This window comes from Oryza sativa, chromosome 5, assembly GCF_034140825.1.
Source record: "Oryza sativa Japonica Group chromosome 5, ASM3414082v1".
NCBI classification, from domain to species: Eukaryota; Viridiplantae; Streptophyta; class Magnoliopsida; order Poales; family Poaceae; genus Oryza; species Oryza sativa.
Genome location: NC_089039.1, coordinates 24,784,102 through 24,799,010, shown reverse-complemented (window position 1 = coordinate 24,799,010; position 14,909 = coordinate 24,784,102). Strand labels below are relative to the sequence as shown.

Below are 14,909 nucleotides of genomic sequence, written 5' to 3'. Positions count from 1 at the left end.
ATAACATCATCTAAGATAAAATTCGTACCTAAAGTGATCACACCAAGATTATCAAGAGCAGCAGAGATTTGTTCATTTTATTAAAAAAGCATAGATGTCTATAATCGACTGATCATAAAGGATCTGTGCATAAGATATATTTTCTACTGTCACTTGTTTCTATGGATCGATTGCACATATTTATGTCACTTGTTTCTATTGTTTCAATAGGCTTTACAGTAGAGTGATCTAGCTTTATCCTCTCCGTAGTCTACTTCTTGTTTTATCAGCTACAAGCCCACAACTAAATTTTATTTTTAGAATTTATTGTTTTTCTTATATATCGTAGTGTATTTTTTTAACACTAACTTTTAAATCATTAATAACACATGTGGAAAATTTTCCCTATAAGTTTATTTTTTACTGTTTTGTTCATTTTCTGATGTTTTATCAGTTGTAGCTTGAACGATCAGATGACATAAGAAACTCTGATTAAGAAATGCTTGAGTCAAAGAGGAAATTCCAATGGACTTCTAATAAATTATCCCAGCATCCTATCTTAGCATATCTTGAACAGCTGACTAGTCGAGCTAGTACAATCAAACATAATTATATGTTTTATATCCATTCGTTGCATTGACATCATATAAAACAAAATATATAATCATGTCAACTACTCAATCTGTTCTATTATAAAAATATATTCCCTCCGTTTCATAATGTAAGTCATTCTAACATTTTCCACATTCATATAGATGTTAATGAATCTAGACTATATGAATATGAGAAATGCTAAAGCGACTTACATTGTGAAAGGGAGGGAGTAGAATGGAACGTGACATATTCTACTACGAATTTGGGCCTCTTCCAGGTATCGAATGAAACGGGCCTCGTCGACGTGCGGGAGGTGCGGCGTAATGGGCCTTGCTGACGCTGAAGCCTGCAGCATGATGGGCCCTCAGTGCGGCACACGGCCCGTCCCTAACGGCTGCGACGGCGACGGCGACGGCGACGCGGAGTATCGCCACCGCGCCGCCGGCTAGTTCGCTCGCCGTCGGCGGCGGCGGCGGCCTGGTGTGCGGCGCACCGTTCAGTGATTCCCCACGGTGCTCCGGTTGGTTGAATTTGGTTTGGTACTTTGGTGGGGGGTTTGGGTTTGGCAGCGAGGGGGCCGACGATGCGGACGCATGGGAAGCGGAGGTGGTCGGTGGTGGTCGCCGTGGTCGAGGAGCCGGCGATGGAGGAGGAGGAGGGTGGGAGGGATGCGTCGTGACGTTTCGGAGAAGGCTCTCGGCGCCGCCTGCAAGGTGATCTCCCCCATTGATTTTTTTTTCCTCTGCATTTTAAACCCATTACCCATCCTTGGTCCTTACCATGGTTGTAGCATCTCGATTTCTGGTTATTTGGGTGGGATTGAATTCGCAACTCAGTGCTAGGGTTAATCAATCACAAGACTATATATGATTCTACACAGAATACCTAGTAAAATGCAAAGGCAAAGGCGTTCTAGTAATCTTCAGTACAATGTCGCGCTCCGACTCCGATCCTATATTCCTACCTGCCCTCGATCATGGTGATGGTCATGCTGTCCACGAAGCTGCAGTCTGGTCTGCTCGACGACGTGTCCTCCGTTGCAGCTCTTCTTGCGACGAACCCAGGCTTCCTGGGATCTGGCAATGAGGTGGCATCGGCGCTGGCCAGCATCAGGAGCACCTGGGACATGAGAGGACGGTCGTCCGGGTTCTCCTGGACACATAGGAGCCCCACTTTGAGGCATTTTAGCACTTCCTCTTGGTTGAATGAGCCGTTCAGTGTTTTGTCGACGAGATCGAGGCTGTTCCCTTCACTCCATGAGCTCCATGCCTGGTAAAAGCTTAGAGGATTTAGTCGGCAAAAAAAGGTTCAGAGATATTTTCTTGGTTGTGGTTTCAATTAATCAAATCAACATCAATTGTCGTAGAGTAAATGAGTCAGATTCATGCTTACACGTGCTAGAAGGTTTAGGTGGCTGGAGTAGCTGTAGACACCCCTGTTCCTTTTACCAGAAATGATTTCTAGCACTATGACGCCGAAACTGAATACATCTGATTTCACTGAAAATACTCCATCCATTGCGTACTCGGGGGCCATATAGCCGCTGTAGAAAACCATGAAAAGATAGTCAATTTTAGGAGATTAAATGACAAAGTCAACACTAGGAGATTAATAAATTGTGTATTAAAACGTGTTTGTTATTCGGTCCTTACTATGTGCCAACCACTCTAACTGTATTTATTTCCGTGTCGTCACTGCCAAACATTCTTGCCATACCAAAGTCTGAAATTTTAGGAGTCATCTCCTTATCCAGAAGAATGTTGCTTGTCTTCAGGTCTCTGTGGATGATTCTATATCTTGAGTCCTGGTGAAGATACAGCAAACCTCGGGCAATCCCCTCGATTATGTGGTATCTTGTTTGCCAGTCAAGTAGCTTGCTCTTGGATTTGTCTGAGAACATAGGAAGATTTCTGTTTGTTCCTTGATAGATATGGAATTTTTCATGCTCACAAAGGTTAAAGGCATACCAAACAGGAAACAGTCCAGGCTTTTGTTTTCCATAAATTCGTATAGAAGCATCTTTTCTTGTCCACAAACGCTGTAGCCAATAAGTTGAACAAGATTTCGATGCTGGAGTTTAGCTATCAACATAACCTCATTCCTGAACTCATCAAGACCCTGTACTGACGTCTTTGAAAGTGTTTTAACTGCTATTTCTTGCCCATCCTCTAGTGTACCCTGTAATTTTGAAGTCAAGTACTTTCAATCAGGTGTGTACTGACATTTCATAGTATGTGAAAAGTTAGAATGCCATCTTTGCTGGTTATTTCAACTATTACTTGTGTCCTGCAAGACATAAAATTTTGATTTACCGATGCTTCCGTTGCTAACATTAGCTATCATGATGTGTTTGAGTCAAGGAACTGTTTGTGAAATCTTAGATGAACCTTGATTATGGTAATCAACTTCTGATATATGAATTAGTTAGATATCTGTGCATACCTTGTATACTGGCCCAAAGCCACCTTCTCCAAGTTTGTTGTCTGCTGAGAAACCATTTGTGGCTGATGCTATTGTCTCCAAATCAAATAGAGGCAGATCCAGGTCATCCCCATGGCTATTTCCTTCACTGTGGAGCTCTCTACTGTGTAAACCACCACTCCAGTTACTTGGTCCTATTTGAAAATTTATCAAAGTTAAGAAACACAAGCAAACAAAGATCGATTTTTGTCCCCTTTTTTACATTTGGATTTAAGAGGTAATTTTTGTCTATATATGTTTAGGATCAGAGGTGTTACCTTGTCGCCTTGCTTTTGTCTTCTTTGTTCTCCAAATGTACATCCCAGTAAGGGCTAAAATAATTGCCAGCGCACAGATGCTGACAACTACTGCAATTATAATGTGCGTCTTCTTCTTAGACTTGCTTGTTGAATCTGTGCAAGAATAACAACTATTAGTTCTGCATGATTGTCTGTACCTACAACTTTCTTGTCTAGTTTTTTGTACATGAGCATTCCTTCTGATGATGTATAAACTCAGAAGGTTGCCAAATAATGAGTATTGCCAAGAAAACATATCAGAAAGATTGCAAACCATTGGCCTTAGAATCGTAAATTTATATTGGATTTTCACTTCAGAAGTCTACCTGCAAGCATGGTCAAATGCATCAGGTAAACTCAGGCATCCATTTTCTAGGTTGGTCCATTTTAGTACTACCTTTTGTAGTGCTATCTAATGAAGAAATTCTGGATGTAAAACATGATGTGTGATATTTTGCAGGAGATGGTTCGTGGGAGCTCCCTAGTTCATGCTGAACATTCTCCCCACAGATTGAATAATAATGTTCTAATGCACCAAATGAATTGCATTATTGCATATCACATTAACTTGTGTTAACTGGATGCCTTGGTACCATCGGTGGTCCTGTTCCGTGGAAACTCTGAACACAAACATGCAACGCAGAGGGTCCATGCACGCCTTCAATAATATTGCAGCGTAAAGAGGATGGAATTTCTCCATCTTGTCTCTTGTCCAACCAAAATATCTGGACGATGAAGGAAACATGGGATTTTACCTTGTTTAAAGCGTTTAGATCATGTTGCAGTGCTGGAAAGGGGGTGCCACCTTAACCCCATCAGCAATAGCCTGGAGTTGCAGTGCACATCGATTCACTGCAGATAGTTCAGTCGCGTGTTGCTAGCCATGAAGGTGACAACACAAATTTGTGATGGCACCAGGCACCAGCAAGTCAGGGTACGCTGATTTTGTTTACTTGCTTTTGGCTTGATGATCCTTTGAAAATGGAACATATATATGGATATGGTGCTACTGTTCCGTAAGTTTTACTCATGTTATTGAGGTAGGCTATCTAACATCATCTGCTGAGCTCCATTAGAAGGCAAATTGGTATGTTTTCCCATTTACCAATGTAACGCATATTCATTTTGACCACCTAACATGTGAAACTAACAAACTTTTTGGTCGCTTCCAGGCTTCCAGTTGAATTTTGTGGATGCAACATCGTAGGGTTGGACCTCATGGCTCATGCACATTAACCACATGTCAAAAACACAACACATGCAATAAACTCATATTGATTCATGCATGCCTGAGTCATTGCTAACTACGTAGTATTACTCATTCTATTCTGTGATTCTGTCTGCAGGCTAAAATTTGGACTAGATGGTAACATGGACCTTACTTATCAGCGATGGCGACTTGTACTGATGCAACACGAAAATAACGTGTTCATGTCTCAGGTAAGGGAAGAAAACAGTCGTGTCCATTTTGCTTAGCAGTGCCGTCAGGCAGATAAGATTAGGACTGGAGCTATGCAGAAGCAGGGCCGAAGCGAAGTGAAACACGCTAAGTTGCCGGGTAAGGTACCGGTTTATCATGTGCAGCTATAACAGCTATGAACTGTGGATGAATGATTGGACGGGCACAAAAAGTCTTCCCAATAATTCTGGGGTTACTTGGAAATGAATCTATTCATACATTGTCAGGTAACCTTTTTTTTTCTAATCTCGCTTTCATTGGATTGCAGTACAGCATCAGATAAATAGAGGGATAGGATCATAGGAGTATGTGGGTTGGGCAGACCGGCAGAGCATCTGAAACTGAAAGGCACAATACAGGAATGTTTTCTACTTCGTGGAGATGGGACTTACAGGCTACAAAGGCACAGGTTAGGTAAGGTCCAGTTTATCCATGAAGTAGTTTTCTTTTTCTTTATTTTTTTTAAAAACAAGTTACGTGAAGCAAGTTCGACTTGAATGCTACAGTAAAGTTCACAGCTAACTTGAGCAGAAGAAATAGTGCCCTCTCACTGACTGAACTAGTACTGACTTAGAAACATATGAATGCATACATCTGACTGCTTTTCCGCAATAAAAAGCGGTCTACCTTGGTTCCTTTGCTACTTTGATCATGACAATCTAGTAGTAATCTACAGATACTAAATGGCAAAAAGGAAATTCATAGCTAAACTCAATCTACATGGCGTGGGGAAAAAAGGACTAATTCACTTGTGATTAGTGCATACTGCATTGTGTACCTAGTCTCTCTCTCTCTCTCTCTCTCTCTCTGTGTGTGTTCGGGTTAAAATTTTAAACTTGAAACATGTCGGATAATAAATTCAGATTATACCCGTTTTTGTTATAGTTTGTCATAATTTGTGTAACTATTCCTATGGTATTAGGAGTAACTTTAAACATCTCATGAGGTAAAACGTCCTATGACATCACCAAAAAAAAAAAACTCACTAACCAGTGTGCAATCATGGATCGAGAAATAATTGCAGGAAGGACCAGAAAAACAACTGTATCAGACGGTGAAGTGAAACATACCGAGATCGGCGGCGGCGAGGCGGACGTAGAGGTCCTGGCCGAAGGCCGGGTACACTCGAAGGTCTTCCAGCTCGCCGGTCCACATGACGCAGCCGCGGCGCCCGGGCGGCGCGCTGAGGTTGGCGTTGGCGTACGCCGTGCACGAGCAGTTGCCCAGGCACCTCCGCCGGCACAGCTGGAGGCCGGCGTCGTAGTCCACCGTCGCGGCGGTCGTGTCGGGCGCCTTGGCGTGCCGCACCACGGCGAACCCGTCGGTGCCGTTGGCGCAACCGAGCGGCGTCTCCCGCGCGCACCCGTCGCGGCCGTCCCGCAGCGCCCACGCCGCCGGCGACCGCGGCGCGAACCCGCGGAGGCAGGAGCACACGGGGAGGCTGTTGGTGTCGCACACCCCGTTGGCGCCGCACGGCGACACGGCGTCGCACTGGTCCTTGGGCGCGTACCAGTACAGGTTCCACGCCCCCGCCGCCTCCACCCACGTCCACCGCTGCACCAGCCCGCCGCCGCTGCTGTTCAGCACCAGCCGCGACATGATGCTCGCGTCGGGCACCTGGAAGCTGTAGGTGACCTCCCGGGCGCTGTTCACGAAGCTGAAGCTGAAGTTCTTGTAGGTGATGGTGTCCGGGACGCCGGTGAACTGCATGCCGTCCCAGGGGCCGGAGCGCCACACCTTGTTCGGCCCGTTCCAGAGGAACACCTCCGGATCGCCGGAGGTGTCCATGGCCACGACCACAGAGCTCGGCGACGGGTCGGAGGGGCTCTTCCACGCCGTCAGCGTCATGTTGTTGCCGGCGGCGAAGTCCACCCCAATCCTCATCCCGGGGAGCAGCGTGTCGGTGGGGTGGTCGAACCCCTGCCACGCCACCCGGCCGCGCTCGTCGGTGACGACCAGGTTGCCGTCGTCCCGTATCCTCGCCGTGCAGGGCCCTGTCGTCGCCGGCGTGACCGACCACACGACGGTGGAGTTGGCGTCGGCGACGGCGAGCTCGCAGGCGCGGGACACGGACAACGTGGCGCCGGCGTTGCCGTCGACGGGGCCCGGGACGGGGTCGGCGCGGTTGGCGACCCAGACGACGGTGCGGGGGGACACCCGCGCGTACCACACCCCGACGTAGGTGTCGTTGGATCCCGGCGGGGTGAAGAACCCGAGCGCGAAGCCGCCGCCGTCGCCGGCGCCGGCAGAGACGAGCGTGTCGTGGCCCGCGAGCGGCTCGCCCGGCGCGATGCTGTCGCGGGCACGCGACGTCGCCGGCGCGAGCAGCATGAGGAGGAGCACGAAGCTGAGCTGATGGATGGCCATATGGTCGATTCGTCGCGGTGCGCGCGAGTGACGCGTTCGCTGTGAGGGCACGAGGATATTGCCGTTAATCCGTTATACGATGCAGTGCGGGGCGTCGCCTTGTCGGTCCCAACGAAATTGGGCCGCATTTCTGGCCACGGCCCGCTCAGCCCAAGTAGCAGGAGTCGGATGCATCGCATGGGCTTGGGCTACATGCAATTTTATGTGGGTTACTGGACGGAATAAGTTCATCTGAGGTCCCTTAATTTTACACCAAATCCGATTTTCGTCTCTGAACCCCAAAACCAGATACAACCGGTCTCCGAACTGTCGAAACCGGTGCAAACGAGGTCCCTTAGCGGTTTTGAAGGCGGTTTTGACTGATGTGGCGCCTATGTGGCTGGTTTGACTAGGTCTCCGTCCCACATGGTATTGACGTGGCAATAATATCTCGAAAAAACAATAAAAATCATGGGTCCACATGTCAGCCACACAAAAAATAATATAAAAATGGTGGGGCCCACATGCAAGCTACACAAAAAATAAATATGGTGGGGCCCACGTGGGCCCCACATGTCATCTCCCTCTCCCCACTCGGCTCTCCCTCTTCTTCCTCAGCACGCCGCTGCATGCCGACGACGACGGCGGCCGAAGCATGCCGGCGGAGCGGCGGCTGCGGCAGGCCGTGGGCGAAGGGATCCACGAGGAGCGGAGGGGCGGGCGGAGAGGCGGCGGCGGCAGGGCGCGGGCGGCGGAGGTGGCCGGAGGAGGAGGAGGTCGCCGCCGAGTTTCTGAGCCTTTCTTGCCCGATTCATGCATCAAAGAAGAGATTTTGACGCTGCCCTTCCTGTTTGATTCGGTTTTCTTGATCTGCTTGTTTCGATTTGTCCCCGTGTAAACGCAACCCCTGTTGCTAATTTTCTGCTCCGGCGAATGGGCAGGTGCTGCTGTCGCAACGGGGAAGCAGAAGGCCGCTACCGCCGCCGCCGGCCGACCTGGTTCGAGAAACAGGCAAGCCCTCGGTGATATCGGCAACGTCCTGAACGCCCATGTGGTCGACGGGTAAGGAGCAGCACGACATCATCATCGCGAACCTTTCCCGATTCGTTCTTCCTCCCGTTTCCCTCTCTGAAACCTCGTATTCTTCTTGCAACAGCAAGATCCAGCTGCCGGAGGGGATCAATCGCCCCATCACCAGGAGCTTCGGCGCCCAGCTTCTAAAGAAAGCTCAGGAGAACGCCGTTGGGGCGAACAAGGTACGGGTGAGACACCCCTTCCGTTCCTCGTGTTCTTCTTGCGAATTCAGAGTGTTTGATTTGATCCCCAATTTTGATTTTGCTATCAAATTGTCGTGCAGATCCCGGTCAGGAAGGAACCAGCTCCGAAGCCGGCCAAGAAGGTCGTACCCCGTCTGGAGAATGCCGCCAAGGCCAGCACCGGCGCCGGCGTCAACGAGAACAAGAAGCCTTCGGAGTCGGAGGGCGCCGGCAGCAGCGGCAGCGGCGGCGGTTCAGCCCACAAGTACTCCAGGAAGAAGGTCGTGAACACGCTTAACAACTGTGCTTACTGCTCGTTCCAAGGTGAGTGATCGATCAAACACCTGTGCTTGCCTGCTTATTTCAGCATAATCGCATTGTAGCTGAATCTGAATTTGATGTTATTAATGGCAGCACGCGTGTGGCATTACTGAAGCCAAAAGAAGTCGTCGAGGACATCGACAAGCTCGACAGCGACAACCAGATGACATGTGGGCCCCGCCATTTTTAGATTATTATTTTTGGCTGACATGTGGGCCCCGCCATTTTTAGATTATTATTTTTGGCTGACATGTGGGCCCATGTTTTTTATTATTTTTCCCAGATATAATTGCCACATCATCGCCACGTCAATGCCACGTGGGACGGAGAACCTAGTCAAACCAGCCATTTAGGCGCAACGTCAGCCAAAACCGCTTTCAAAACCGCTGAGGGACCTTGTTTGCACCGGTTTTGACAGTTCGGGGACCGGTTGTATCTGGTTTTGGGGTTCAAGGACGAAAATTGGATTTGGTGTAAAATTAAGGGACCTCAGATGAACTTATTCCTTACTGGACTGGGCTTCTTTTTCTGACCGATTGGAAATCAGAATCTGCTGCTGCTTGAAATTCAGCTTGCTGGTTGCACAGTGACATGTTTTCTTGTTTCTACTCTGCCCTGACATGGGCGAGTGAATCATGGATGCATGTAGTGCAAGTTCAGACATCAGAGCTGTGGAAGTTGTACAGTAGAAGCCATGATTACTACAGTACTACATGCAGTTGCAGCTGGATTGAGATGACAATGTCACGAGCTGGCTAGCTATTAGGGGGGGTGTTTGGGAAGGAGGGACTAAACTTTAGTCCATCTCATAAATATATAAGTGCTTCCCTTAAAGACTTATGGTTTTGAGAGAGGGACTAAACTTTAGTCCCTTGTTCCCAAACACCCCCTAGATCGATCATACCGTATCATTTTCTTGGAGCTAGCACGCATGATTGTGAGACAACCCAGCTTGAAAGAAACCAAATTTTTTGTTCGGTTTAAAGTCATTTTTTTCAGAACCGACAGTCAGTCAATCAGACAGACAGTGTCAAGTGTTCGACAAGTAACATGTACACAGAGCATGGCGCCAATCCGTCAGAGGCACGTACTACGAGTTCATCGTTGCCTCGAGCACACCATCATTAATCTGCTTGCTTTACAACGAAGATTACGTTTGGTGAATGGGGATTATGTGTGTGCTCTGGCTGTCTCGCAGGTGAAAGGAAATGAGCTTTCCGGTCTGTGTGCACGCCTGATCCATCCTACAATGATGCAGAGAGCCTTGCAGATAAAAATCTTGTCTTCCCCACAAAACAAAAGATAAAAAAATCTTGTCTAATCTGTGTTGCCAGGTAGTTCATCTCCAGATCAAAAGGTGACATTTCAGAACATAATGTTGTTGTCTGAAGTTGCACAGTCATTAAGGTAAATAAAATGGTGAGATATTCACCAATCTGATGATAGTAGGATACTGAATTCCTGACGACATTTTCTTCTAAACAGATGCAAGAAGGCGAGGGAGAGGGGAGACGCTCAGCTTTACCTATAAACTGATCATCTATTGCCCTAATTAATTTCTGACGAAATTTTTCTATCATACAGACTAGTTGCTATTGCTTGGTGGTTGGAAACTTGGAATCTGGAAATGCAGCTAATTCATCCTTGGAGAGGATGAAATCCTTCTGGCGGCATCCAAGGCAACACCAGTGCCAATCAGAGTTGGTGGCGACAACGAGATGGAAGCAAATCAGAGTTCATAATCTTTTTTTTTTTTGAAAAGAAAGAGTTCATAATCTTAATCGAGATCTTCTGCCAAGTGCCAACTACCAAAGCAGTTGTACAGAATATTTGTTCAGTGTACGTGATTCTCATCGCTGACAAACGCTTCGATTATTCTATCTCCGAATTCTGAATTTCTGAAGCAACCGAGAGCCCAGAAGCAGCAGCGATGTGTTGGATAAATCTGGGCCGTTGATTCTTGGCCGGAGAATAAAATCAAGGAGGCCCGGATGAGCGCCACGTGGCGAACCAGCTAGCTTGGCTACCACCCTTGGGCCTTGTCAGGTCAAAGTCAAACCGAAGTTGAAGCCTGCAATGCAAGCCCGGGTCTATAAATACTCTCGTCCTCTCCTGCTCGATTTGCCCTCCTCGTGCTCAGTAAACAAACTCCCACCGTGTTCTTCCTCCTCCCAGATCTAAGATCCGTGGACCGACCGAGCTCGAGCTCCACCACCTCGTCTCCAATGGCGGTCAAGGTCTACGTCGTGTAAGCATCCACACACCTTGCACCCCGCTTTCAGTTCTTCGAACTGATATATTTTTATTTATCTCCTGTTACATTTGCACCCTGCCCTGTTCTTGTTTCTGCGTCCTAAAAAAGTTCAGTTCTTGATATTACTTGTTGTCACACGCGGTTCTGAATTTTTGTTAAGGTCTTTAGGAAAATGAGGTAGCTTGTAACCTGGCAAGAACAGTTCAGACATTTCAGAGAAACCATTCCACTATTCCAGTGTTAATTTTGTTGCGATCTGGAAATGTTTTTAGCTTTGATCACCGCGTCTGTTTCTAGGACCAGAAGTGGGGGATGATTTGGACACGCAAAAGAGAACCTTTGCATGATTAATTGTTAGTTGGGATCAATCAAGGTAGTGGGTTTAGTTCTTGATGAAACTGATGCTGCGATGGGGCCAACCCAGACAGTGGTGGCAGCTGATCCTGCACTAGTTGTGTCGCTGTTCAATTTACCTGAAACCTTTCCTACATCGGCAACTTTGCAAGTAGTTTTGCAATAGTTTTGTACAATTTCATGGTGTTTACAGTTACGAGTAGGTTTAAGTTCAAATTGCAGTTGCTTAGGCTACCGTCACATGTTCAGTTGCGTTTGGAAAGAGAATAATACGAATATAGGGCATCTTCACCAACTCCCCTGTCCCCTCCGGGTATTAAGGACAGACTAGTGATGGTTACACATGGTGCTTACTGCTTAAATTGCTAAGGAAAGAGCAATTTGGCCATTTGGCAATGAAAACTTGTAAGTTTTAGAGTAATACAATTTAAAGCAATTTGTTCTAATTTTGAGAAGAGTATGAAACTTGCAAATGAAGCGAAAACTGTGGTGAAAACTGAAAACGGCCTGAAGTTACAGCTTACCAGTAAATTGTAGTTCTTCCATTTTATCCTGCCAAAATTAATCTGTAGGTTTTTGTTTTAAAAAATAAAGTATGTTTTAGTTGATTAAACTTTCTTTCTGGAAACTATGATTTCTACTGGTGCCTTTTGTTAATGTGGATTTCCCACTACAGCTTCACTGTGTCATGTATTGGACATGCATGTTTGCTAGCTATTGTTGCTTCCAGTGTCACACCAACGACATGGACCTTTACTTTTCTTATAATGATGTTTGTTCTGAACAAGCTAATTCGTTGCATAAGACTAACAAATGTGTTATCAATATCCAGACAGCATGAACAGGTAATTTATCAAATGTTTACTTGGCTAATTTATGTTTGAGAAAAAAAATACGGTTGGTCTTGATTCTTGAAAGAATGATAATTTTTCATGGATGTTAGTTGATAGGATGTCACTCTTGAACAGCACAAATTGCTAGTGTCCTCAAGAATATCTTGACTGTTCAGTATTTTGAGCAATGAACCTGCTATTGGCAAACAAATTTATCTGACAATGGACGTCACATCTTTATCGTTTAAGTCACATCTAAGCTTAAGAAGAGAGATAACCACCCTACAGTTGTCTAACATATATTCTAACATATATTATCTAAATTTTGCTGGCAGAATGGTATTGTCCAACTACCGAAAAGTGACCATCTAGAAGCCTTTAAATAAAAGATGGGGAGCACTTTGGCAATTTTAACACACCTTTACACCCATTTAGCACTTGACATCAAATCATTTAGCAAAATTTTAACCTCATTATCAAGCTTACTTATTGATGCATATGATTATTCTTTTTCTGATGCAAGCCTACATTTGGTTATTCTGTTTTCACCTGATTGGTTGCAGCAAAGTCACTTACCACTTCACTGATGAACCTGCTGACATGCATATGCTAAGTTCACAACTGAAGTAGTTGAATATCTGTGGAGATAGCTTTTATCCTTTGTTCATTTCTGCCTAATACAATTTAGACCATGTTGTAATTATTTCCCTGATTATTTGTGTTAGTGCTTTTCTAGTGACAATACAAAAGCATTCTAAAACTAATGAATTTTCAACAGGTATTACTCTATGTATGGTCATGTCGCCAAACTAGCTGAGGAGATCAAGAAAGGTGCTTCATCTGTCGAAGGCGTGGAAGTTAAAATATGGCAGGTCAGTTTCAACTCTCAAGTGTCAAACTTCATTTTTGTACTGAACAATGCTCAGCTGACGACGATATCGCAATGTAATCCATCACTGTTATGGTCGTCAGGATTCAGAATCATTCAATTTTTTTTCCTGAAAAATTGATCATCCAAGAACTACCTCTTATTTCAAAAAAAAAAAAGGATCAGCCAAGAACTATTATGCTACTGTATATATTTTTAAATGTACGATGCTGTTGACTTTTAATTTGATATTTGATTATTCGTTTTATTAAAAAATTTATTGCAAATATGACCTGGTATTTTCGAAATCCTAATGTGAAAATATAAATTATGCTTAAAGTAACTTTAATAATAAAATAAGTTACAACAAAATAAATTATACTTAATTTTTTTTAATAAAATGAATGATTAAATATCATGTCCAGAAGTTAACAACGTTATACATTTTAAAACTGTGGAGATGGTAACGATGGTATGTTCTTCTTGATGTTTGCTCCGATCCGTACCCAAAAAAAAAAAAAGAAAATAATCACAATCTACATCTCTTGCTTACTGTGTGAGAAGGTCCCTGAAACCCTCTCAGAGGAGGTGCTGGGCAAGATGGGCGCGCCGCCGAGGAGCGACGCGCCGGTGATCGCGCCGCAGGAGCTCGCGGAGGCCGACGGCGTCCTGTTCGGGTTCCCGACGAGGTTCGGCATGATGGCGGCGCAGATGAAGGCGTTCTTCGACGCCACCGGCGGCCTGTGGCGCGAGCAGAGCCTCGCCGGCAAGCCCGCGGGCGTCTTCTTCAGCACCGGCACCCAGGGCGGCGGCCAGGAGACGACGCCGCTCACGGCGGTGACGCAGCTGGCGCACCACGGCATGGTGTTCGTCCCGGTCGGCTACACGTTCGGCGCCAAGATGTTCGACATGGCGGCGGTGCACGGCGGCAGCCCGTACGGCGCCGGCACGTTCGCCGGCGACGGGTCGAGGTGGCCGTCGGAGGCGGAGCTGGAGCACGCCTTCCACCAGGGCAAGTACTTCGCTGGCATCGCCAAGAAGCTCAAGGGCGCCTCCTCCGCCTGAATCATATACAGAATTGTTACAGAGATCATTCGCATTGGCTGCCTGTGCTGATTTGATCCGTGTTCATATGCCGGAATTAATCTTTACCGATTCGTTACACAAAGATTTGGTTGGATTTGGTTGTGGGTTTGATTCTACGTACTGTGCTTGTATAAACTTGTTAAGTTGATTGTGCACTCCCATCGATATTATACCATCATATAATCTATATTCACGGGACTGTCTATCCATTTGTCGGGTGATTTCTAACAAAAAAAAAAAATCACCCAGATTTTTTCTACTCTTAAATTTACATCCAACGGACTACAAAAGAATATAACAAATACATATTTACTTACACATTATTTTTATCAAAATTATAGTGCACTTACGTGTCTTATCAACTGAATTTACAAATGTAATTTTAGTTATATAGGACTGTAATTTTATATTTTAAAGAAAATAACAAATATATATTTACTTACACATCATTTTTATCAAAATTACAGGGCACTTACATGCCATATCAACTGAATTTACAAATGTAATTTTAGTTATATATGACTGTAATTTTATATTTTAAAGAAAATAAAAAATATATATTTACTTACACATTATTTTTATCAAAATTACTGTGCACTTAGATGCCATATCAACTGAATTTACAAATGTAATTTTAGTTATATATGATTGTAATTTTATATTTTAAAGAAACTAACAAATATATATTTGCTTACACATTATTTTTATCAAAATTACAGTGCACTTACATGCTATATCAACTGAATTTACAAATGTAATTTTAGTTATATACTGCTGTAACTATATATTTCACGACGACG

General features: G+C 45.2%; 3 protein-coding genes across 7 annotated transcripts; 2 read left to right on the top strand and 1 right to left on the bottom strand.

Annotated features, from left to right (window-relative positions):
• Window positions 1-1,371: 1,371 nt before the first annotated feature.
• On the bottom strand, window positions 1,372-7,158 carry LOC4339237 (receptor-like serine/threonine-protein kinase SD1-8). Of its 2 annotated transcripts, XM_015785204.3 has the most exons (7): window positions 5,862-7,158; window positions 3,312-3,446; window positions 3,016-3,188; window positions 2,541-2,751; window positions 2,226-2,463; window positions 1,966-2,116; window positions 1,372-1,842 (listed from the first exon to the last, which is right to left on the bottom strand). In XM_015785204.3, exons 1-7 carry the CDS (start codon window positions 7,156-7,158, stop codon window positions 1,534-1,536), a joined length of 2,514 nt encoding a protein of 837 aa, XP_015640690.1. In that variant the 3' UTR covers window positions 1,372-1,533. The 2 variants fall into 2 exon arrangements, with proteins under 2 accessions (XP_015640690.1, XP_015640691.1); XM_015785205.2 differs by lacking the exons at window positions 1,372-1,842; window positions 1,966-2,116; window positions 2,226-2,463 and having other exon boundaries at window positions 2,721-2,859.
• Window positions 7,159-7,782: 624 nt separating this feature from the next.
• Window positions 7,783-9,223, top strand: LOC9268872 (cyclin-B1-5-like). Of its 4 annotated transcripts, none has more exons than XR_010741721.1 (6): window positions 7,783-7,913; window positions 8,079-8,199; window positions 8,294-8,393; window positions 8,495-8,717; window positions 8,808-8,884; window positions 8,998-9,223. XR_010741721.1 is itself a non-coding variant. In XM_066311083.1 (5 exons), the coding sequence occupies exons 1-5, from the start codon at window positions 7,793-7,795 to the stop codon at window positions 8,825-8,827; spliced, it is 585 nt and encodes a 194-aa protein (XP_066167180.1). In that variant the 5' UTR covers window positions 7,783-7,792; the 3' UTR covers window positions 8,828-9,223. The 4 variants fall into 4 exon arrangements, 2 of the variants coding, with proteins under 2 accessions (XP_066167180.1, XP_015640692.1); XR_010741720.1 differs by having other exon boundaries at window positions 8,294-8,399; XM_066311083.1 differs by having other exon boundaries at window positions 8,808-9,223.
• Window positions 9,224-10,837: 1,614 nt separating this feature from the next.
• LOC4339236 (NAD(P)H dehydrogenase (quinone) FQR1) lies at window positions 10,838-14,312 on the top strand. Its single transcript, XM_026025819.2, has 3 exons — window positions 10,838-10,962; window positions 12,934-13,027; window positions 13,588-14,312. The coding sequence occupies exons 1-3, from the start codon at window positions 10,940-10,942 to the stop codon at window positions 14,086-14,088; spliced, it is 618 nt and encodes a 205-aa protein (XP_025881604.1). The 5' UTR covers window positions 10,838-10,939; the 3' UTR covers window positions 14,089-14,312.
• The last annotated feature ends 597 nt before the right edge of the window (window positions 14,313-14,909 follow it).

What these genes read in the sequence shown, in the direction of transcription:
- LOC4339237 (XM_015785204.3), bottom strand. Translation starts at nt 7,158, where the DNA reads ATGGCCATCCATCAGCTCAGCTTCGTGCTCCTCCTCATGCTGCTCGCG. An exon ending in GACAAAAGCAAGGCGACAAG is followed by an intron (nt 3,189 to 3,311) that starts GTAACACCTCTG and finishes ATTTTCAAATAG; the next exon opens with GACCAAGTAACTGGAGTGGT. An exon ending in GTTAGAGTGGTTGGCACATA is followed by an intron (nt 2,117 to 2,225) that starts GTAAGGACCGAA and finishes GGTTTTCTACAG; the next exon opens with CGGCTATATGGCCCCCGAGT.
- LOC4339236 (XM_026025819.2), top strand. Translation starts at nt 10,940, where the DNA reads ATGGCGGTCAAGGTCTACGTCGT. An exon ending in GCGGTCAAGGTCTACGTCGT is followed by an intron (nt 10,963 to 12,933) that starts GTAAGCATCCAC and finishes AATTTTCAACAG; the next exon opens with GTATTACTCTATGTATGGTC. An exon ending in TGGAAGTTAAAATATGGCAG is followed by an intron (nt 13,028 to 13,587) that starts GTCAGTTTCAAC and finishes CTGTGTGAGAAG; the next exon opens with GTCCCTGAAACCCTCTCAGA.
- LOC9268872 (XM_015785206.3), top strand. Translation starts at nt 7,793, where the DNA reads ATGCCGGCGGAGCGGCGGCTGCGGCAGGCCGTGGGCGAAGGGATCCAC. An exon ending in GGTGGCCGGAGGAGGAGGAG is followed by an intron (nt 7,914 to 8,078) that starts GTCGCCGCCGAG and finishes GCGAATGGGCAG; the next exon opens with GTGCTGCTGTCGCAACGGGG. An exon ending in AACGCCCATGTGGTCGACGG is followed by an intron (nt 8,200 to 8,293) that starts GTAAGGAGCAGC and finishes TTCTTGCAACAG; the next exon opens with CAAGATCCAGCTGCCGGAGG.